The sequence below is a fragment of the Hipposideros armiger genome, unplaced genomic scaffold (assembly GCF_001890085.2).
Source record: "Hipposideros armiger isolate ML-2016 unplaced genomic scaffold, ASM189008v1 scaffold_63, whole genome shotgun sequence".
Classification (NCBI taxonomy): domain Eukaryota; kingdom Metazoa; phylum Chordata; class Mammalia; order Chiroptera; family Hipposideridae; genus Hipposideros; species Hipposideros armiger.
This window is the reverse complement of record NW_017731413.1, coordinates 3,834,699-3,859,365: the sequence shown is the minus strand read 5'-3', so window position 1 is coordinate 3,859,365 and position 24,667 is coordinate 3,834,699. Positions and strand designations below refer to the sequence as shown.

Sequence of the window (24,667 nt, the reverse complement as noted above, 5' to 3'; positions counted from 1 at the left end):
AACCCAATAATAAGTGTATAAGCATGTTAGTGCATCCTAAATTCCAACTAGAAGTTTTAACTTAAAGTCCAGAGCGCCTTCCATTATCCTATTGTCAGTCACAACAAGGACATGTGCATTCACCTGGAGGGGGTTGGGGTATTCATAGTTTCACCCGCGGCCACAAATCTCTAACAGAAGAATTTCAAGCACAGACAAGAAAGTTTGCCAAAGAATCTGCACATCGTGACACAACGGCAGCCACTCCTGTAAGCTCCTTTCTGGTTATTATTATGACATCCCTAGGGCTACTTCAGTTTTGAATACATAATCTTGTTCTATAAATTTCATCAGGACTTTACATTTTAATCCATTCAATTTAACAGGCTCTTTTTATTTTATATCAACATCTGTGTACTACTACTTTACATTGTAAAAAAGAACTGTCTAATGTGTGAAACTATGTCTATATACTGTAAGTGTACTCAATGCTATGACAGGTTCTGTGGTAAATATAAAACAAGAAAATAGTAAGATTCACTCATGTGAATAACCTTATTCTCTATGTGGAGAGTCAACATCCATATATAATGTTATAAAACTATGATGAAGCCTCAAACAGGAATCTCATAAACTTACTATGTACTTTTAAGCTGTAAAAATTAACTCAGGCTATAAAATAACAAGAATATTTAACTGTTAATTTAAAAATAGTTACTTAACAACTAGGATGCTCTTATGCAAGGTATTCTTATTTAAGAACCAATGAAAAATAAAAAGATAAATGAGATTGAAGAATTCATGAGGTTAAAGACTAGGTAGAGCAACACTGCTGGAGTAAGAGTTGAACATTCCAGAAGCAAGCAAGCAAGTTGTGTAGTCTTCTGTTTCCTAATAACTAGGGACCCAGACAGAGAAATAAATAAAAGAAAGCTATAAGAAACTAATTAGGAAAGTAAATTTACATTCTATTTATAAAATAACCAAAAGTGGAAAGCATCTTTCCTCACCTCCTCACCCCCCAAATACTTACCATTATCCTTGCTGCTATTTTCTTCAATAGTCATTTGTTCAGCCAATTCAGACAATGATTCATCAATAGTCTGGCTTCCTCGAAGGGTGAGGGACAGCCTTCTCTTAAATTTTTTCATCCTATCGATTGAATGTGAAAAATCCTGAAGAAGAGAACACAATGAACACAAAATTAAAGCTATGAATATTTTAGAGCTTAAGACAAATGTTGTTCTAGGTTTGGAATTCCTACTTCCACCAAACATTACAAAATCCAACCCCTTCCTTAAAAAGATCCACTCCCTCTCATTAATGCTATATTTATATAGCATCAATCAGAAGAGCAGGAATTCTACAAACTAAAGATTGAGATTTTAGCATCACAAGTAAATTTAGAAAGACAGGAAATTTTCCTAACATGCACGTTAAAAAATCAATATAGTGAAAATACTATTTTGATGTGTGGGTTCTATCATTATGAATATCAATCATATTGGAACCAGTCAACGGTATATTTAGATAGAACTTTGGGGACAGGAGAGATGAAGAGGGTAGGGGAGAAAATAATGAATGACGTTTGACACTTTATTAAACAGAGATTTTCTTTCTTAAGTTCTTATTTAGCCATTATATTGGGTTTTGTTTTGTTTTTCCCTTGGTCAGCTGTCAGGAGTCTCTTCTTATTATTATAACAATGCCAAGCTTTACAAGGAAGGAATGAAAGCCTAATTAAACGGTATCAAATGCCTACCCCATTAGACACTTTCATCTCTCTTAATTCATTTAGTCTCCCTAACTCTAAAGAGTAGACCACACTGTTCCATTTTCACAAATAAGCAAACAGGTTCAAAGAAGTTCTCTGACTAAAGTTTTTTCTTTTCTTAAAATGTGTATACATTTTTTTGGCACCCTCTGTATATAAAATGCAAAATAACTTTTATGGTTTTCCTCTAGTTGTCAAGAAGATCTCTAGCTTTTCTGTCAGAGCTAGATCAAATTTAAAAAGGTAAAAGGGCAATAAAAAAGATAAAAGGGCAATTAATGATACTCAGAAAGATAGCCTAAAACTCTCCATATATGAATGTATATATGTAAGGACAGCTGAAAATGTTCAAAATCAGTTCCCAACTACAAGTATTTCAAAGGAACTTATCTAGGGCCAAAGTTGATCTAGGACTGTGTACTATATAATTAAGAAAAATTTTCTTTTATCCTGAAGATAATAAAAAGTGAAAACATTAAGCATCTATCAACAGATGAATAAACAAAACTATTCTGCCATAAAAAGGAATGAAGTTCTGATACATGCTACAACATGGATGAACCTTGAAAACAAGGAGCTCAAGTGAAATAAGACACAAAAGGACAAAAATTGTATGACTCCATTCATATGAAATATCTAGAATAGACAAATTCATAGAGAAAGTAGAACAGAGGTTACTGGGAGTAGGACAAATCAGGTAATGAGGAGTTGTTGTGTATGGATACAGAGTCTGTTTGGGATGATAAAAAAGTCCTGGAAATAGGCAGTGATGATAGCTACACAACACTTTGAATGCATCTGTCACTATATTGTATACTTAAAAATATTTAACGTGGTAAATTTTATGTTATCTATATTTACCACAATGAAAAAAAATTTTAACTATTTTGTCAGCTGGCATTTATATCAGTTTTTCACCAAGGCTACATAAAGCCAATAACTCATTTTAGAATTTTATTTAAAAAACTAGCTAAATGTTTTCAATGTGAACAGTCAACCTATATCAATTATTTTAGACACAACAGAGTAAAATATTAGAACTACTTCTTATGATTAGGATGTAGAAACTCCCAAAAGACTATTGTTTCTCCCATCTCAACAATAAGAACAAGCCAAACAGAGTATAAACACATACTTTTTTAAACTCAGAGAGCTGAGATGCAAAGAAATATAAATGAATTAAATTCTAGAGAACAAGCCCTTTCCAGGAATGAAAATAAGGCTGGGGTCATGGTAATAGAAGGGGTGAACCTGCTATAGAAGGGGAAAAGTAGCTCAACTTTTAACCAGCTTTTAAGGGGTACACGGGAGCTGGCTAGACAGATTAGCATTCTGAGCAGCCTTGTTCACAAAGCAAATTTGCACTTTCTCAAAAGGATTCTTTCCAAGTACTGGAGCTGCACTGGGGGAGTAGGAAGGTAAGGCTGCAAAATGCTGAGAATAGGGCAGCAAATCTAAGAGAAAATCCTGTCTCCAAGGGGCACAGGGACTTCACCAAGCGCAGGCCACACTCACTACAGGAGAGAGGGTACTAGGTGAATGCTTTCTCCAGAGGCCAGAAAAGCCAGGGGTGGGGCTAAAGAGAAAATAAAATGTCCCAGCTGTTCAAAATCCCAGCAGCTGGGCTGTGAAACAGAGATAGGTCTCTTAATTTTACCAACTGTTGAATGAGCTGGAAAGCATGAAGAGATTTCCAGAGTCTCACAGGTGCTCAAATCCCAAGCCCTAAATGAAGGGAAAGTCTTGATTCCGCACTCAAAACATTTGATACCAGTAGTGAGCTAAATATAATTAAAGCTGAAACACAGTTCTCACCTACATTAGACTGTTTTCCTACGAAGTATTATATTTCAGCTTTTCCCTCTCAACAATGTCATGGAGATCCATCTGTGTAAATGAATGTAGATATACAGCATCCTTTTAAATGGATGTTTGCTATTCCACTGTATGGCTATACCATACCAGCAAAAATGTTTTATGTGACCTGTCTTATCACACAAAATATTAAGAAAGACATGTATTCAAGGGTGAGATTGAAGAAAATTAATACATTTCATTGCTTCATCAAAAAACTTCTTAAGTGAAACTCTTTCTTTCCCTGTAAATCCATGTAAGGGAAGAATGCCACTGCTATGATTTGAAATAAGGAGCCAGTAGTTTTATACACCAGTGCTTATGTGCACCATCAGAGCAAATGTCAACACAGTTTTTAAAAATCAGCAAATAATACTTTTGTATTATGAAAATTAAGTTTTCACCTTATAGGCACCATGAAAGGGTTTTAGAATCATAATCTCACTAAATAAGATCCAATAGGTTAGTTTCCCAAACTTAATTTTTTTTACTTTTTTATTTTTAAGATTTTTATTAAAATGTAGCTGACATACAATATTAGTTTCAGGTGTACACAATCGCTATTCAACATTTATATACCTAAAGAAGTGATCACCATGATAAGCCCAGCAACCATCTGACACCATACCACACTATCACAATATTATTGACTATATTCCCCATGCTGTACATTACATCCCCGTGAACTACTTGCTTTATACTTGGAAATTTGGACCTTTTACTCACCCCGTCACCTTTTTACCAACGTTTTAATTTTTCAATTACAGCTGACATTCAATATTATTTTATATTAATTTCAGGTTAGACATTTATATAATTTAAGAAGTGATTCCCCTGACTAGTCTAGTCAGGAATTATACATAGTTATTACCATATTACTGACTATATTCCCTATGCTTTACTTCACATCCCCATGACTATTCTATAACTACCAATTTGTATTTCTTAACCCCTTCATTTTTTTCACCCACCCCCAAACTCCCCTCCCATTTGGCAACCATCAAAATGTTCTCTGTATCTATGAGTTTGTTTGTTTTGTTTACTTTGTTCTTCAGATTCCACGTATAAGTGAAATCATGCTGCATCTGTCTTCTCTGTCTACCATACTTCACTCAGCACAATACCCAGCTCCATACATTCCACCGCAGACCATTTCCTTCCAAGGCCAAACAATATTCATTGTATACATGTACCACCTACTTTTCATCCAATCATCTGTTGACAGATACCCAAGCTGTAGAAGCATCTACATCTTGGCCATTGTAAACATATGATGGAATGAATATATGGATTCACACGTCAAAGTAGTTTTTGGGGTTTTTCTGAATAACCAGAAGTGGGATTATTGAGTCCTTCTTTGTCTCCTGTTATATATAGCCTTTGTTTTAAAGTCTATTTTGGTTACTATAAGTATTGCTACCCCCTTTATTTTTTTCATTTCCATTTTCAGGAAATTTCTTTTTCCATTCCTTAGTTTTCAGTCTGTGTGTGTGTGTCTTCTGATCTGAAGTGAGTCTCTTGTAGGCAACATATGTAAGGATCTTGTTTTCGTATATCTTTTGACTGGGGCATTTAATCCATTTACATTGAAAGTAACTGTTGATAGAAATGTAGTTATACCACTTTCTTATTCATATTTTTAATCTTTTTTTTTTTTTCACCTTAAAGAAGTCCTTTTAAGGGCTGGCCGAGTGGCTCAGTTGGTTAAGAGCTTGCTCAAGAGTGCGAGCTCTGAGCAATAGAGTCACTGGTTTGATTCCCGGCCCAAGCTGAGCTGCCCACTGAGCTGCCAACAGGTGGCAGAACGGCTCAGCTAAAAAAAAAAAAAAAGTCCCTTTAACAGTCCTTGTAATTCTGGTTTGGTGTTTATGAACTCCTTTAGCTTCTTCTTGTCTGAGAAGCTGTTTATCTCTCCTTCGATTCTAAATGATAGCCTTGCTCTCGGTAGAGTAGTCTTGGTTGTAGGTCCTTTTCATCACTTTCCTGCCAATCCCTTCTGGCCTGCAAATCTCTTTTGAGAAAGCAGTTGACAGTCTGTTGGGAGCCCCTTTGTAGTTCACTACTTTTCTCTTGCTGCTTTTAAGATTCTCTGTCTTTAACCTTTGGCACTTTAATTATGATGTTTCTTGGTGTGGGCCTCTTTGGGTTCATCTTATTTGGAACTCTCTGTGCTTCCTGGGCTTGCATATTTATTTCCTTCATTAGGTAAAGAAAGTTTTCCGTCATTATTTCTTCAAATAGGTTCCCAATTACTTTCTCTTTCTCTTCTTCTCCTGGTACCCCTATGATGCAAATGTTGATACGCTTGATGTTGTCCCACAGGCCCCTTAAAGTATCCTCATTTTTTTTGGATTCTTTCTTTTTGCTGTTCCTGGGTTTGATTTTTTGCTGCTACCTTATCTTCTAAAGCACCAATTTTATCTTTTGCTACATCTAATCTACTGTTGATTTCCTCTAATGTATTCTTCATTTCAGTTATTGTATTCTTTACTTCTAATTGGTTCTTTTTTATGTTTTCTATCTCCATTTTTATGTTTCCTATCTCTTTGCTGAAGTTCTTACTGAGATCACTGAGCATCCTTATAACCAGTGTTTGGAACTCTGCATCTGGTAGATTGCTTATCTCTATTTTGTTTAGTTCTTTTTCTGGAGTTTTGTTCTGTTCTTTTATTTGGGACGTTTCTTTGTCTCTCCATTTTGGTGCCTCCCTGTGTGTTTCTATATGTTAGGTAGGACTATGTCTCCCAATCTTAGTAGAGTGACCTTATGTAGTAAGGGTGCTGTGGGGCCCAGTGGCGCAGTCTTCCTGGTCACCTGAGCCGGGTACTCCAAGTGTGTCCCTTGTATGGATTGTGTGTGCCCTCCTGTTATAGTTGTGCCTTAGTTGCTGTTTGCATGTTAATGGGAAGGATTGATCCTTGGGCTGATTGGTTATGAGGACTGGCTGTAACTAACAGTAGAGAAACTGTTGTGCAGAGGCTAACCCAACACAGCAGGATTAGCTTTAGTGGGGCTCTAGTGCCTGCACAGTATGTCCTTTGGGTGTGTGGCTCCGGAGGTTGCTGGGTGATGCTCCATCTGGGTCCAAAGCTGGCCACCAGGCGTGCCGGGAGGCCCACTGCAGGCCAAGTTCAGTTTCAGCCTTTGCCCTGCCTGGGCCACTTGGCATGCACCACACAAAGCAATCTTCAGATGGCCACTACTCACACGTGGCTTGGAGGTGTCTCAAAAGGCCAAGCTGCGAACCAAGGCTGACTGTTGCTAGTGCCAGGCTTAGGGCTGCTCAGCCAGAGGTATAGGACACGCCAAATCCAGATGCTGCTTGTTTGGGTTTTGTGAACCTTTAACAGGTTTTACAAAAGTCTGCAGCATGAGCCAAGACAAGCCACTTATTTGGAAAAAACACTGGAAGTAGCTTGGGTGGGCCTGAAAGTTGGGTGGAGTGGGGTCTCAGGGAACCAGGGCAGGGCAAATAAAGGGTGTTAGCCAAGTTGATGGAGACTCAGATATAGCAGCAACGTGAGTCTGCATGCTGGGAGCGCGGGAGGGCTCAGCAAAGAAACAATGGTTTTTGCCAGCTCCTCTGTCCGGAAGAAAGCTGCCCCTCCAGCTCTCACTCTGAAGCCAGACAACTCAGTTCCTCCCCATATATCTCTGATGTCTTTCAAGCTATTGCCCCAGTGCTGGAGCTCAGGCCAAGGCTGGAGCTCATATTGAGTGTAAGTGAGTAAGTCCGTGGCCAGGCCCTTTAAAAAGAGTGCCTGAGACTGCATCCACCTAGTCTCAGCCACACTCTTCACTGGTTGTGGAGTTATGGGGACTTCTTAACCCAGCACTGGAACTCTGGGCTGGGGAGCATGGTGTGTGGCTGGGATCCCTCGCTCCTCTGGGGGGATCTCCATAGCCGAGATATCCCTCCTAATTTTTTATGGTCACAGGCAGATGTGGGACCAGCCCATTCCACGTCTCTGCCCCTACCAGTCTCGAGGTGGCTTCTTCTGTATGTCCTTAGTTGTAGGGCTTCAGTTATGCTAGACTTCAGGTGATTCTCAATGATGTTTGTTCTGTAATTTAGTTGTAATTTTGATATGGTAGTGAGAGAAGGTAAGCATAGTGTTTATCTACTCCACCATCTTGGCTGGTGTCCCCAAACTTAATTCTAATTAAACTATTTAGCAAATGAAACATTAATGATTCAGTAAGGTTAATGATCAGCTATTAATAATAGTAGTATAATCATATAATCAAAATTGTCAATAGCTGAGCACAGAAAGAAAGGCAAGTTTAGGGGGAGGGGAAATGAATTCAGTATTGAGCCTACTGGAACAAATTTTAATGAATCTGGAACTCAGAAAAGAGGTCAAAGATTAAAGTGTGGATTTGAGAGTTACATTTATACTTATAAAACTAACTGAAGCCAGGAAAAATATGTGTAATAAAAAGGTCAGAAACATGAGGAATGTCTACAATTAATAAGTGGATAAAGGACAAATCATCAAAGTAGTTCCAAAAAGAATGAACAGAGGAACACATTGTGGCCAATGAAAGGATGTTAGATACAATCTGGGCCAACCAATTCACTTCATGGTTAAAGAAACAGAGTTTGAAGAGGCTCCAAAAATGAAGTGATTTGGTCAAGTTTCTGAAAATGGGAGTCAGGTCTTAAAATTCTACCTTACGGATCCCAATTCAGTTTTCTTTCATAGTACCGAATTTCCAAAGTTAGGAAGTAATGTTCCTAACTACAGAAGAATTAAAGTCTAGTATTAGGAACAGATATCAAGGAAAAAATAACACATGTATCTCTACTCCTCCAAACCCTGCTCCTTTTGCAGTCTTCACTATACCAGTAAATGATAACTCTAGTCCATCACCCACTCTGATTGTCTTCTCTTTTTTTCACACCCTATAATCAGTGTATCACCAAAACCTATAGGCTCCTCCTTCAAATTATATCCAGAGTCTGACCACTTCTTACCACTTGAACTACTAAAATTCTGATCCAAGCCACACCATCTTTTTGCTTAGAATATAATATTTATAGCAACCTAACTGGTCTTCTTTCCGGATTCTACTCAAACATCACTTCTCTGTCACCCTGTATAAAACAGTGATAACTCTACACCCAGATTATACTTTATCCCTTTACCTGTTTTAATTTCCTCCATAGCCTTATTGCTTGACATTCTAATATTGGTCTATTGCTGATTCCCTCCACTACAATTTCATCTCCTTGAGAAACCTAATGTTTTGTTCATTGTTGTATTTAGTACAACCCAGCATTTAGCACAAAATCTGGCATCCAAAAGGTACTCATAAATACCCACTGAAAGACAGAGACAGAGAGAGAGAGAGGGAGAGAAAGACAGAGAGAGAGAGAGGGGGNTACATAAACTAAAAATGTAATTGGAGAGGTGAAGGAAACCTGTACCTCTACTCCTTCCATACTTTATAAATTTCTCACATTTTTAATCACATATTTAAGATATTTGTGAATGCTAGCTAGGTATAAGGCACTGTGATAGACTTTCACACGTTATATGTGGTAGGCTGAGTAATGGCCCCCCAAAAATATCCACATCCTCATTCCCAAAACCCATGAACATGTTAACCTACAGAGAAAAAAAAAAAAGACTGTGCAGATGTGATTACATTAACGGGGAGGTTACCCGGGACTATCCAGGTGGATTCAGTGTAATCACAGTGGTCCTTATAAGAGGAAGGCAGGAGGGTCAGAGAGGAGATGTAAGGGTGGAAACAGGCAGGTGAGACGCGGGGGGGGAGAGAGAGAGAGAGAGGGGGGGAGAGAGAGACAGAGAGGGGGAGAGAGAGACAGAGAGAGAGAAAGAGGAAGAGGCTAGTCATCTTTCGTAACATAAGATCTTTCTCCCTATCTAAAGTCAATCTATTGACTGGCAAAGTTTTAGGTCATTGTCTCATTCTGATATCTCTGCTGAGGTTTTCCTTTTTTTGTTAAAAACTTGTATTCATTCATTCAACATTCACATAGAGGCCCTACCATGTTCCAAGCAATATAGGCAGCATTGAAGGCAGAAAGATAAATAAGATATGAACTCTGCCCACAAGAAACTTAGTCTTAGGGAGGTGTTATATAATTTCCAGAACAATGAATGTGTAGTATTGCAAGTGAGTATAACTCCAGGTTAATACATAAATGTTTTTATTTGATTATTACAAAACCAAACAATTCATTCAACAAAGAGAATACTCAAATTGCACTTTTCGTGAAAACTGTTTCACCAGTGTGGTAACTTATTTAAAAGTTAATTTGATTGGCTGACTTTATTAAGGTTGTAAAGATCAAGACACTTAGTTCACTATATTGGAACTCCTACAGGTACATGAAATGACAAGCCTACTTATCCTCTGGATTCAATAACAATTTAGACAAAACCTAAACTAGTCGCCAAGGAGCCTCTGACAGGCTTATTAATGTTGTATCTCAATACATTCATTGATATAAATAATCCTCCAAATCCTTCTGGCTTATAGAAGATAATATTTTTCCACAAAAATTAATTTAATTATTTTCTTTAAATATGTGTTTCTGCATATGGTCTGTTGGGCTATAAGTTAAAATTCAAAATATGATTAAAATCTGATTCAAAAATCACTCAAAATGTAGATACTTTCATCATGAATAATCATCAATTGATTTGCAGATGATAAATCCTCAAAGAAAGGGCATTTGTTTGAAACAGCTGTTCAGTTTCAGTGAATTCAGAAAGTCATCTATTAGAAATGTCATCTGATGCTTTTGATAATAATGGTCTTACTCAGAGCAGAACCAAGAGAGCAATTGTAATCACTTGAGGTAGTGCCTCATTTTGATACACAAATGGTTATATACAAAAAGGAAAAAATCCACTGAAAAAGCAGCAAAGATTTGTAAAGAAAATGGTAAGACTTCATTAATTTTTATTTTTGTAAATGGATGAAATTCTCTTTTAACTTAGTTATTTACGCCAGCTAAATTTATTTTCCCAAATTCTTTAAAAAAAAAAAAGATTAAAAAAAAGCTTTAAATTGTAAAGCCAAGAGTTCAGCGAAAGATACAAAGAACTATTTATAAAATCCTTGCTCTGTAAATTATCTCCTGTACTTGAGAATCAATCATCTCTGGTGACTAATGAAATATTTGTACTCTAAAAAAAATTTAAATTCCCCCACTGAAGACAATTCAAATTATCACTCTATATAGTGTATCTCAGTCAAGTGATGAGAGCTCCTAACCCTCCATTTGCATATAAGTACTATATTTCTCAAAGTACAACTACAGGAAGGTATAGTAAACTATTAATTATTCTGGGCTTCAAGTTACTTAGTCCCTTAAATGCTAACATTTTTAAACAATAAAGGAAGCGCAGGAGTTTATAGATTTGTATAATACCTAACCTATGTTCTTCCTAGAGCAATCAAGCTTATTTTATTTAAGAGTAAACTAATGATAATATTAGGATAATAGCTTCAAATTCTTCTCGAGGAAGGTATAGTTTATATGACATGTTTCCCAAGCATTAATACCAAAAAACCAGTATTCCAACAACTATCATGAGGTATAAATGCTTTATCTTTTAAATTAGAAAATAATGGCACAGAAACTAATGAAAGAAAAACAAAACTGACCGAGGCATTTTTCAATTGCAAGGTTAGAAAAAGTAACTACATTTACACCCGATTCATATATAGGCCAGAAACTCAGAAGTTATTCTTAAGTCAATCTTTATCTTTTCCACTCTCTCAACTTCCATACCCAATTGGATTATGAAGTCAGGTCCGAGTGCTTTCAGGTCCTTCACATTTCTTAATCCCATCCTCTTCTATCTCTACTGCTAGGCTTTAGTTTAAGCCATGATAACTTAGTATCTCAATAACTACAACAAGCTTCATAATTAACAAGCCTGGTTCTTTCAAAAGATCAATAAAACAGGCAAACATCTGGCAATCCTGGTCAATTAAAAAAATGACATACATGAACAGCATTATTATAACAATGGTGGAAATTGATTAGGTACAATCTTGTAGGGTTAACATTACATATCCTATGATCCTGCCAATTCTTATTCTGGGTACATATTCAAGAGAAGCTTTTAACACAATTCAAAAATATGAACAGAAATGCTCATAGCAACATGTCTGTGATACCATAATACTACAAACAACTCAAATGTCTATACACAGGAAAATGGATAAATTACGGTAAATTTGCAGAACGGAAGACTCTACAGTGGTAAAAATGAATGAACTATAACCATATGCAACAAGAATGAATATTAGTAACATAATATTTAACCAAAAAAGCAAGTCCAGAAGACATTTAGTATACTTTTTATAAAAACAAAAATAAAACAATATTGTTTAGGTAAATATATAAATGATAAAACATTTATAAAATGCAAAAAAACCTGAAATACAAAGTTCAAGATGATAGCTACCATAGGGAGAGGCAAGGAGAACACATAAATTTACTGGCAATGTTTGAGAAGTTGGATCACAGATGTTATTTTAGTGATGTATAAATATATACACATTAGATAAGCAAATCATGCACAGACCAGGGAGGATAATGTGTCATAAGCCAAGAACTATGATTAACACAATTCTGTGCAAATTGGTGGAAAATGTTAATAAGTTTAAGTGGGGGGGGGGAACAGAATGAAAAGAGAGGCATAAAGATTATGAGTGGATTAAAAATCTTAAGAAAATAAGTGAAACCTCTTAATAAAAAAAGGACACAGGGCTACAATCAAAAGGGCTGATTTCTTTTTCCCAATCCTGCCTTTAAATAGCTATGCAATTTTAGGCTAGTTACTTAACAGGTAAGTTTCTAAAACTGACTATAGTCAGATGGATTTAATTTTTTTTCCCCCTGAAACAAATGGCCTCTATTTAATGTTATCAGGTATGAAATCTGGTCTCTTTGGGGAGATGTTATCATTCAGTTCTTGGCTTCCCTTCTTTTCCTGGCCCTTTAACATTATCTATGACTTGTCACTACACTGTTTTGCCCACAAATAAGGCATCTAAATAATCATTCCAACAGATTCTTTCCATAACTTATACTAATTATTACAAACACTTAGACTGAACTTCAAAAGACACATATACCCTGGGAAAACTGTTTTTATCTGACATACTTCTGTTCAATAAATGCTGTTCCTACAAAAAATGTCATATTGATTAACACTAAGTATAAGTCAGGTTTGACTAGGTTATGTTACAGTAACAAACACCAAGAAATCTCAGTGGCTTAAAATAACTAGTATTTTATTCTTTCATGCTATGCACCCTTTCAGAGTTGATGGGGGCTCTTATTCAAATTTTCAAGCACCTAGGCTGAAGTAGAAGCCACCATAGGAAGGGGACAGTGTTGCAAAGCATACACTAACTCTTAAAGCTTCCATCTAGGAGTATCGCAAATTACTTTTACTCACACTTCATTGCCTAAATCAAGTCACATGGCCATGCCTAATTTTAAGTGGGGAGGAATTGCTACCATATTCCCAAGAGGAGAGGCAGACTTTATGTGAATAATTTTCACAATTTCACAATGTTTTAGTGTTTGGAGATAAACAGGATGAAATGTTAACATACTACGATGTTTTAAAAATTCAAGATTAAAAATAACCAACATAATTGGTTTTTAAAAGATTTAACAGCATAAAAACTCAAATAGCAAAAATAAAAAACCAAATGCAAGCCAAATCTCCATCAAAATTCTGAAAGATTAAAAAAATATCTACATCCCTCCACAAATTAAAGAAATTTCAAGGAAATATTTATTTTTTTAAAATTTCAGTACTGTAGAATAAGACATTCAAATTATCCATAGTCACTGATCAACAGATCTTCCACAACAAAGGACATAAAGTAGGAATCAAAAGATGTCCCCCAAAGTCTCATCTTGGAACACAGTAACTATAGATATAAATTGTTTGATTTCAACTGAATGGGAGGGAGCCTGAACTAAAGGATATGACATAGGAATGACATGGGTACCTATAAAGGTGTATCATGATAGAGGAAAGGGTATGGAAGAGAGACAGATGTAGGCCAGTGTGACCCCACGAAATAAAGGAGAGGCAAGTATATAGTAATCAACATACCTAGAAGACTTGGAAACCCTCGGGGTGGTCCTGTATCTAGCACGTATACTTAGCAATAATGATGAAAGCAAAAGGGGAGCTTGAAGGCTTAATTAAGAGTGAGACATAAAAGGCAGAGGTCTGATAACCTGAGAGGTATCATGATGGATACATTAGGATTCTTCCCTGGAACAGTCATATAAGAGCTGGTGAAGATGTGCTGGTGAGAGTGAATCATACTTAATCTCATAAACCACTGAACGGGAACAATTGAACTAGAGAGGCCCAATCAAGCCTCAGGTGTATGATTTTTGGAGGGGTATCATATAATCTTCGATTCCGCATTAACATTTGGCTTAAACATCTCAAGATCTGAAGAGTTCAAACGTCAAAAATATTCAGAATAAGATCCTTTCCTTCATCAGATAATTTTTATCATGACTTCTACCCTTTAAAACCATTACCTACAAGCATGTTCATGAATTAAAACTACTGAGCATCTAATAGTATGTACAAATCCTGTCTTAGGAATTAAGGACAGACAGACAAAAGACACTATCACTGGTCTCAAGGTAAGAAATATAGAAAAGCACACGGCTGACAATAAAGTGTGATAATGATGTATTCTCAAGAAGCTCTGGGACTGCAGATGAGGACATCTGATGGAGGACACAAAGAACAAGGAAAGGCCCAGCCCATTGCAGAGGCTCAGTAACTACAAAATAAAGAGTGGCTTAATGTGATCTCCAGGACTCTGGTTTGCAAAGAAAGACCTATTATTTTGACCAGTGTCAGCAGGTCAGTCAAAAGACAGAAACTACACTAGTATTTTTAACAGAGAGAGTTTAATAGTTGTTAACCAGGAATTGGAGAACTGAAAAGGCGAACAAAAGAACACAGATTATCAGAGAGAGAGTAATTTCAGAAAGCAGCTATGACCCCCAAAGCTGAGAGAAACAAAGGGAAGTGGTTAGATTATTAAAACCAAGAGGCTAAAAATATATGTACCCCTATGTTCATTGCAGCATTAATCACGGTGGCCAAGACATGGAAACAACCAAACTGTCCTTCAATAGATGGATGGATAAAGAAGATATAGTACATATATACAATGGAATATTACTTGGCCATAAGATGAAATACTGCCATTTGTGACAACATGGATTAACATGCTAAGTGAACTAAGTAAAAAAAAGTCAAGAACCTTATGACTTCACTCATATGTGGCATATAAAACTGAAAGCAACAAACAAGGCAAACAAACAAAAAGTCACAGACACAGACAACAGTTTAGTGGTAAGGGAAAAGGGGGTCAAATATAGGGTGATGAAAGGAGAACTGACTCTGGGTGGTCAGCACACAATGCAGTATAGAGACAATGTATTATAGAAATGTATACTTGAAACCTATACATTTTACTAAGCAATGTCATGCCAATAAATTTAATAAAGATAAAAAATAATAAAAACTAAAAATAATCTCTGGTTTAAAAAAAAAAAAACTACTAAGAGGCTTGGAGGAGAAACCCTATGAAATTGGACCCCAGATCTCTGAAAAGAAAGCACTCTTCAAAGAACACTAGAAACAAGAACATGAAGGAGGGTTTCTGCAAAGCTGGGATGCAGATCTCTGAGAGGGAGAAACGGTTAGCTGATGTTGGTATCTCAGAGGGGATGTAATGAAGGTAGTTATATTTGTGCATGAGTATGGGAAAACTTTAAGTTAGAGGCATTTGTCACTCCTATTCTTGCCAGGGTGAAGTCCTGTTGCTTGGAGATACTGACTGTTGCAGGGAACAAGCTAGAAAGAGAGAAATATAGTTTGTAGGCTCCCAGTTCCCACACCACAAAGTTTGCAAGGGTGAATCTAAAGTTTACAGAATAATGCCTTAATAGGTAGCACCACCTACAGAATCATATTTCTCCGTTCTAGATACTTAAGATAATAATCTGCAATTTTAATAATTACAATACTCTAGTTAAATTAAGCTATTTGCTTCATCTTATGACTTCTAAGGAAATTATGTAATCAATACCATAACAAGGGCATCTATTTTAATACCTCAAACTTTAAAAGAATGACCCTTTCTGTACTCTGTAAATTAGGCAATGTACAGATCTTCCAAAACAAAATCAGAATCTCAGTAGTTGAAAAAAATCTTAAGGCACAAATTAGTGTCTGTGTGAAAACTTTAAACTCTCACTATTCAAAAATCATCATAGGAAAAGATTAGTGTGGCTTCATGAAAGGTTTGAATTGCTAAAATTTCAAATGAATGTTATTTCATTACTTACAAATGTAAATAGATTTTTCCTTTATACCAAATCTATTCCTGGTGATTAATTTTAATATTTTTATTAATTACATGAAATGTTCTGAGCATTTCTCTGGAATAGTTGACTTACAAATATATCATTTCAAACACACCATATTTCACAAAATATAAGATTCCATCAATTATAGAACACAGTATTGTTGCATAAACCATTAAGAAAAAATGCCAAAAATTAAACTATGACTTATGAGTTCTTTCATGAACTTTTAAAACTTACTGAAAGAACTCTACAACATTAATAATCTAATGTACTGCTAAAGGATATTATTTTAGATAGACTATACTTTGAATACACTTAGAATATACTTTTTCATTGTCAGTTACTATTAAATTGTTTTTCAGAGTGCATAAGTACTTTGGTTTCCTAAGCTTCTATTTTTCTTTTTCTTATAGCTTTGTTTACCTTAGTATTTAATCAACAAATCCCTTTTTCTAGAGAGAGCTAAAAGATTAACCTTAGTTTGCCTCTGTTTTTATCAAAGTGGTGGGCTAAATAATTTCATTTAACATTTGCAGGGCTAAGGCAGGGGAATGGGAGAGAATGAGGAGGAATGGGTACAAAGATTTTTGGGGGTGCTGTGGAAATGCTCTAAAATTAGATTATGGTGATGATTGTATAAGGTGATAACTATAAATGTATTAAAATTCACTGAATTATACACTTTAAAGGGGTGAGCTTTATGGTGCATAAATTATATGTATTATATATTTCAACAAAGCTGTTAAAATAATTATGTTTATGATAAATTCTGCTTTCTCACATGAAAATTGAACATAAAATATTTGTAAAATATTTGATTTTTATAAAATCTTCATTCTGAAAATAACTATTGGGTTGTCAGAAAAGTCATGACATATTTTTTCTGTTTTCATTGCAAAAATGCATCATGACTTTTCTGACAACCCAATACATTAGGGAATTCTCTAGTTCCAACGTCAGGAAACTTTATCTTTAAATTACCTAATAGTAAATAACTTTAGGCTTTGTAGACCATATATAGTCTTTGCCAAATTTTTTTAAAAACCTTTTAAAATGTAGAGCCACTCTTATCTCTAGGGCTGTAGCTTGTTGATCCCTGCTTTAATCACATACTACTTTTATTTCAGAATGCAAGTCGTCAAAAGTAGCCCACAGTGATGCCAATATTAATAGAGACTTTAAATACAAAAATAGTTTTGGTCTTCGAGAAATTTATTTCACCTCTCGTGTGCTGTTGCTGGGTTGTGTGTTGCAGGATGGGGAGTGGGAGGGTTGGAAACTGACAAAAATATTTCCACTCCATAAACTAGAAGTTCCAGATGTACAATATCTTCTCAGCATCCAAGGTACATTAATGGAAGAAGCCAGACCTCAGACATTTATAAATTCATATGCTATTTACCTACAAAAGATATTTAAGGTGACGAAAGCAATTACAGAAATGACTCACAGATATACACCTTATATATCTAATCAAAATTCACATCTTCAGTTTTGAAAGGAAGTAAATATGTCATCAACTAGCATTATTATAATCAGAACTCCCAGTGCAGAGCTTTTCAACTGGGATTCCACAGAATCCTAGATGTTCCATCAGGTGCTGTTTGTGCAAGATATCATGACTTTAAAAAAATAGACATTGTTTTTTGAGCTTTGCAAACTGAAGAGTGCTCCCAGTGTTGGCAGGCGATCAAGCATCCACTTAAGGTAGTACATTCTTTAGAATTTTATGTAAACTGAATCATAAAACAGTATGTGCTCTTATATATGTGACTTCTTTACTCAGCATAGCGATTCTGAGATTAACCCATGTTGTATGTATTAGCAGTCTGTTTCTTTTTGTTGCTGAAGATATTCCATAGAATAGACAAACTACATTTTTTTTCATTTGCCTGTTAATGAACACTTGGATTGTTTCCAGTTTTTGAATATTGTGATTAAAGTTCCTATGAACATTCTTACACAAATCCTTTTTCGCTAGGTCATATGACAGATATGTATAACTTTCTAAGGAATATCCAATTTTCCAAAGTGATGATAACACTTTATATTCCCACCCGCAATGTTTCTCTTCCAGTTGCTACGCATCCTCATAAACATTGATACTATCTATCTTTTTAATTTTAGCTATTCTGATGAGTGACATCTCACTGTCATTTCAACTTGCACTTTCCTAGTGACTAATGATGTTGACAATCTTTTCATGTTTATTATCCACTCATATAGCTTCTTTAAATCTTTTGTCCACTTTTAATTGAGTTGTCTTAAGACTTCTTTAAGTATTATGTAAGTCCTTTGTCAGACATATGTATTGCAAATATTTTTTTTCCTGTTCTGTGGCTTGCCTTTTTGTTAAGAAATAGTATCTTTTAAAGAACAAATATTTCAGCATATAGTTGGATTGTTTTTTTATTCAGCCAGATAATGGGAGCATTTAGTCCATTTGCGTTTAATTGATATAGTTGAGTTTAAGTCTACCATCTTTCTATTTGTTTTGCACTTGTCCCCGTTCTCTGTCCTTTGTTCTTCCTTTCCTTCCTTCTTTTATATTAACTAGTTTTTACTATTCTATTTTATGTATTCTATAGGCATGTTATCTTTTAGCACCATTCTTTCAGTGGTTACTGTAAATGAAAATGCATCTTTATTTTATATTTTAAATTAGTGCTTTTACCATGTCGTAAACAATGATTATTACAATTTAATTCCATTTGTGTCCCCTCTTTGCTATTGCTGTCATATAATTGCTTCTACATGTGTTATATATTGTCTTTCAATACAACACTGTTATACTAGACGTTGTTAATAAATACTGTTGGTTTAAGTAGTCAATACTCTTGCCCACCATATTTATACTTAGCCTTTCCAGTGCTCTTCATTCCATCATGCTTCAATTTGAGAACTGTTTTTCTTTAGCCTGGTGAATTTCCATAATATGTCCCCAAGTCCAGATGTGCTGCTGAAATGATTTCTCTCTGTTTTTGATTATCTAAGAATATCTTGTTCCACTTTGACTTTTGAGGGATATTTTAACTGAGTACAGAATTACTGGTTGGCAGTTTTTTCTTTTAGCCCTTTAAAGATGTCACTCAATCATCTTCTCACTTCCATAATCTGTTGAAAATTCAAGTTTCAAAATTCTTATTATTTCCCTGTAAATAACATTTTTTTCCCACCCTGTAACCATTTTTAAGATTTTTCTCTTTATATGTGTATTTTAGCACTGTGATTCCAACTGTGTGTTGCGGGAAACATAGCAACATCTGTCAGATACTGTACTAACTACTACTATTAAGCTGTTTGGACCTAACTATTTAATAAACAGAATTGTTAGTTATTTCTTTTGGCTTAATGGTGCTGTGAAAAAGTTTCTAAGACACTAAGACTAAGTGTGTTTTTTTTTTGTTATATATCCTCTTTTGGGTACACTGAGATCAGTGGTTTGATGTCCTAACAGTTTTAAAAACTAGCCATTATTTCTTCGAATATTAGTTCTGCCCCTTTCTTCTATCCATTTTATCAATCTCTTAGTTTGTTCAGGATGCTATAACAAAATACCAAAGACTAGGTAGCTTATAAACACAGAAATTTATTTCTCATAGTTCTGGAGGCTTGAAGTCTATGATCAAAGCACCAGCATGGTCATGTGAGGGCCCCCTTCTAGGTTGCAGATTTCTCTTTGTATGCTCACAAGATGGACGGGACTGGAGAGCTGTGTGGGCTAGGGGGGTGGGGGGGGCGTGGGAGGGAGGTTCTCTTTTATAATAACATTAACCCCATGCATGAGGGCTCCATCCTCATGACCAAGGCATCCTAATAACATCACACTGGGCATTAAGATTTCAATATATAAAATTTGAGGGGGACACAAACATTCAGACAATGGCAAATCAAGGGCTCCAATTATACACATGTTAAATCATCTGGCTGTGTTTAATTTGTTTTTTATTTTGTTCTGTTTCTTTCCATCTTGTTTTTCTCTCATATCCTCACAACAAAAAGCTTGTCTGTGGGTACTATCAAGAAAGACGGCAAGTATTATAGGAAATCACTTCAGTATGCTTGGTCTTTTACTTTACTCTCTAAAATGGGGAAAAGAAAATACTTTTCCTCTATGTTTCACAAATGAACTTCAAAAACTGCTTCAAAATAATAAAAATTAATATTAGTAAACTACTCCTCTCTTTTAGGGAGAGAGCTAGAAATTCAGTCCTACCTTCAGTATCATCCAGGGAATATCTATTAAACATGTTTGCAAGGACTTATGGGTCTTCAAAAATATAAGAAAGAACAAGGTATATAAGGAAGGTGCTAAACTTGCAAAAGCATTACTTGGTTATGATGAGATCTTTTTCAGGCACCAAACTATAGTCTCTTTATCACAAATATTTTTTGCCAATTTAATAAGCCTCTAAAGGTCTACATATTGGATTAGTATTTGTTATATATTTACTCATAAAAATTAAAAAGTTTAAAAATTGTCCTTATATATCAATGCTAAATAAAGATAAAATTGCTTTTTTCCTCTAAGATATGTATTAATATCCACTGTGAAGTATAACAGGTAAAATTATTTACCATTCCTATAATATAAATGAGCAGACAAAAATCTCAAAACTTAAGTAACTTACCAAAAACTCATGAAGCCACTAAATAAGTCCTGATAAAGCCAAAATTCAAACCCTATGTACTCTTTCCATCAATCTACACACAAAAAGACAGGTTCGATGCAGATTATGAGTGAAACACAAACTGCCTTTCCTTTTAATTTTTATGAAATTAGATAATATTCTTGAGTAAAATAAGTCAAAGCATCCATGATAATCTTTTTCAAAAGAAAAACCACACCTTAAAGCAATTTTAGCAATATTGAATTATCTGAAAGTCAACATATTTCACTACTATTGTACCAAAATGTACATAACAAATTACTTCCTAACGAGGGCATTTCTGATATTTCTTTTTAAAACTATGTTTATAGAAAGTAGGATAATATTGTGAATAAAACCTCTGCAAGAGACCTGTAAACATTCCTCCTTCCTCCTTCAGTAGGTCTGTGAGCATTTCACCTTGGGAAGAATCATAAAGATAAGTTCCAGGCTCAATTACACAAATGGTTACAAATAGTTTTCAACTATCCTGGTTATATTTCAACACTTCTGAGAAGAAACTTCAGACAAAGGAAGAACAACAAGCCTCTAGCAAACCTTCCACTGCTATACAGCCTTCCTAGAATAGCCGGTTTATTTTTAAATTAAGTTATTTTAAAATTATTAATAAACTCTCTTTTAGAGAACCGTGCTGTTAAGTATTAGATATTCTATTAGAGAAATAGGCCACACTCATATATTGAACACAGGTGGTGCCCACCTTTCTTCCTACACAGCAAGTCATTTCTGTCATTACTTTTTGGGCAGTATGACCCAGTCCTTCATAAAAGAGAAAATAAATTAATATCCATATGAAAAGCTCCCTTAGTTCTAAGTATAATAAACCACACCACTGCCTGATATATCATAATATATATAATATCTGAAATGTTGTATCTAGTGTATTGTAATATATAGGATAAACAGACACCAAGTAAAAATCATCTCTGAAAAATAATACGTGGAATAAGCTTCTATTTAAATTGCACTGCCTCCCTACGCCTCCCCTCCCCCCAAAAAAGGGCAGTAGCAACTTATGCTTAAAGTACAGTAAAACCTTGGATTGCAAGTAACGTGGTTTGCGAGTGTTCCGCAAGACGAGCAAACATTTCTAATACATTTTAACATGGTAAACGAGCAATGTCTTGCAATATGAGTAGTTTGTTTCTGGAACAAATTATGTTCACAAACCAAGGTATTACTGTATTTGACTAATGCTAAGACCCATAATTTGATCCATATATAAATCAATTAGCTTTGCACTACCAGAAATATAATGTACCCGAAACTCTGGACATTCAGAACTGGTAATATGTATCAGTGGTCTTATGAGGATTTAGCCAAGATTATAGGTGGATCAATGCCATCAATTACCAGGAAAGTATACAACTCCAAAGGATGTAACCGTGGTAAGGTATCTGGGTCCTTTTTTTTTTTCTGAGTAGAAAGATATCACTTCATAAGTCAACAAAATTTTAATACTTAAAAAACACCTAAACATTTGATACATCATTTCCCTTTTTTCCCTCATTTCATGACATTTTAAAATGATTTCTGCTCTTCCTTCTTATTTTGTTCTAACTCCATATGTCCTCCTAGAGTCAAGCACAGACTTCTATCATAGTGGTAATTCCCTTGTTAGCAGGAAATAAAAGAGCAGTTCTCAATTCTATGATTTTTTCAATTAATATTTTGTGCTCATATTGTGAGCCACCGAATTTTCTTACTAACCGTTGAAATAAAGAATATGTGAGTTACAGTTAATGAATGAGCAGATTCAGGGTTATTCCTATAACAATGTCATTCTCAATAATGAATGGGAGAGAAGAGTGGATTTGCAGCTTATGGGTTGGAAATTGCTCACAATTCTCAGTCCCTCTTATCTACAGTTACTTATGGTTTTCCACATGTGAAATGATCTATGCTGTCATGTGAGTCACCGCAGAAACAAAGGTGAAATCTCTAGAAACTAAAGCTTAGTAAAACCTTTAGTGACTGGTAAGAGTAGTCAGAGAACGGGAGACCTAGATTAATTTAAAAAAAAGCAATGATCTAAAAATGTATATATCAAGAAACACTGGTCTGTTATCTAACACAGGCAAGAGCTGTCACACTCTGATATGCTTTTTTAGGAAAAGGGTGAGTTTACAAACACTGTCCCAGGTATATTTCATCTATGCTGCATCTATAGGAATGATCTAGGAAGATTTCAATATGAAAAAAATTAGTAAAGAAAGACTTATCTCTCTATTCAACAAAGAACAGTAGGTAGGGACTATTGTTCCTTTCACTCCAAAGAAACCTGGAAAGATCTCATTCTGAATTTACCTGTATAAAGTAAAAAGAAAGTCAAGAGGTCACAATCTTTAGATGAGGTTATATGTTCCTGTGCAATTTTGAGGTTAGAAGCTGGGAGGTGACTGGAATTGTTCCCTTTCAAAGGTAGGAAATGAGAGGTTATCTTGAGGTCAGGATCTTCAGAATGTGGCTCTTGATTTAAATTGTGTTAACTTGCTCTGCTCCAGGATGAAAGCAATTATAACCAGATCAATGTGCTCTGCAGCTGGTTAGTCAGCTGCTCCAGAGCAGGCAGCCAGGAAAAAGCTTTGGGGCAGTCTCTGGGCACTGTGCCTCCTCAGATTGGAGTGCAGGCCAATCCTTTTCAGCCACTAATTCTTAAAAGGTATTTTCAGCTCCCTAAGAAGTAAAACAAACAGAAATAGGAAATCTCCTCTTTTTAATTTCCCAAGTAAGCCATAACTGTTGAAGTGTTCCACATTTTAGTGTAATATTCAATGGAAAATAAAATATTTTAACACCTGTATATGAACACCATTATACTGGCTCAAGAGTCTGCCTTAAAAGCATCAACTGATTCCTTGGAAGAGGTAATTTAAAAGGAACCCACTCTGTTTTTAAAAGAAAGGCGGCAAACAAGTCTTTCTTAGACAGTATCATAAGAGGGTCCTAAAACCTAGGTAACTACAAAGTCTTCTTAAAAGAAATGGCTGGAATACAAAATTTTATGACCATTGCCAAAGTGGTACTAACCATGAAATCACAGCATTATTCTAATTTTATTACAAAATCCATGTTAAAGTTTGAAAAAGTGCTACTGTCTTACTACTAACTTTCTTTCAAGTTAAGAGTTCAGAAAAATATCTGAGGTAGAAGGTGCGTTCAATAAAAATAAGAATTGGTGAATCAACTAACTCGGGGCCAGTCCACTAATCAAGTTGGAAATTCAGGGAATCACAAAATGGGAAAAAAAAAAAAATTACACCCATGTACCTTAAGCATTTTAACTTAAAACATTCAAATGTGCTTACCAATCTTTTGCTGTGAGACAAAGCCCATGACAGGAGTTCCTTACATAAACCCGGTGTCAACACATTCTACAATTTTTCATGGATTTCTTTAAAAGTGAAGGGAAAAGTTGAAAACACCTGTCCAGCACTGAATACCAAACTCTTCTAGATTTGTATGATCTTTCCAGGCTTTTAATTCTTCTTTACATCTAACTCTGCAAGATTTTTTTTTTTTAACAACCTGCCTTTATTGAGTCTTTCCAAAATTTTCACAGAAAATTATGCATCAATATTTTTTTGGTTTAGGTAATATTTGATTAAATTATGTAATTACAATAACATATACAGCTGGTATACAACCACTGGTAGGAAAAGAATGTAAGGGCAAACTAAAGAAAAACCTACCAGCCACCAGTTAGCATTAAACATGCCATGGCTCGGGCCGGCCGAGTGGCGCGATGGTTAAGCACTGGCTTGGGACGCCAGAGGGCCCCGGTTCGGATCCCACATACGAGGGCCAGTGACACTGCCCTCTACAGCTAAAATGCTGAACAACAGCTCAACCTGGAGCTGGGCTGCCTTGAGTCGCCGGCGATGGCATAGGCTGCAGCCCCTGTGGCAGTGCGTTGCCATGGGCTACCATGTGTAGCCAGCAGCCAGCGTGAGCGGCCGTCCAGAAGCC

At 35.5% G+C, this 24,667-nt stretch overlaps 1 protein-coding gene across 2 annotated transcripts in view; it reads right to left on the bottom strand.

The window, feature by feature from the left end:
* CDK17 (cyclin dependent kinase 17) overlaps positions 1-24,667 on the bottom strand; it is a 103,711-nt gene that overhangs the window by 40,229 nt on the left and 38,815 nt on the right. For both annotated transcript variants that reach the window (XM_019641720.1, XM_019641721.1), the window contains exon 2: positions 1,013-1,154. In XM_019641720.1, coding sequence (XP_019497265.1) covers positions 1,013-1,130 — 118 coding nt within the window. In that variant the 5' untranslated portion in view covers positions 1,131-1,154. The remainder of the gene's footprint in view (positions 1-1,012; positions 1,155-24,667) is intronic.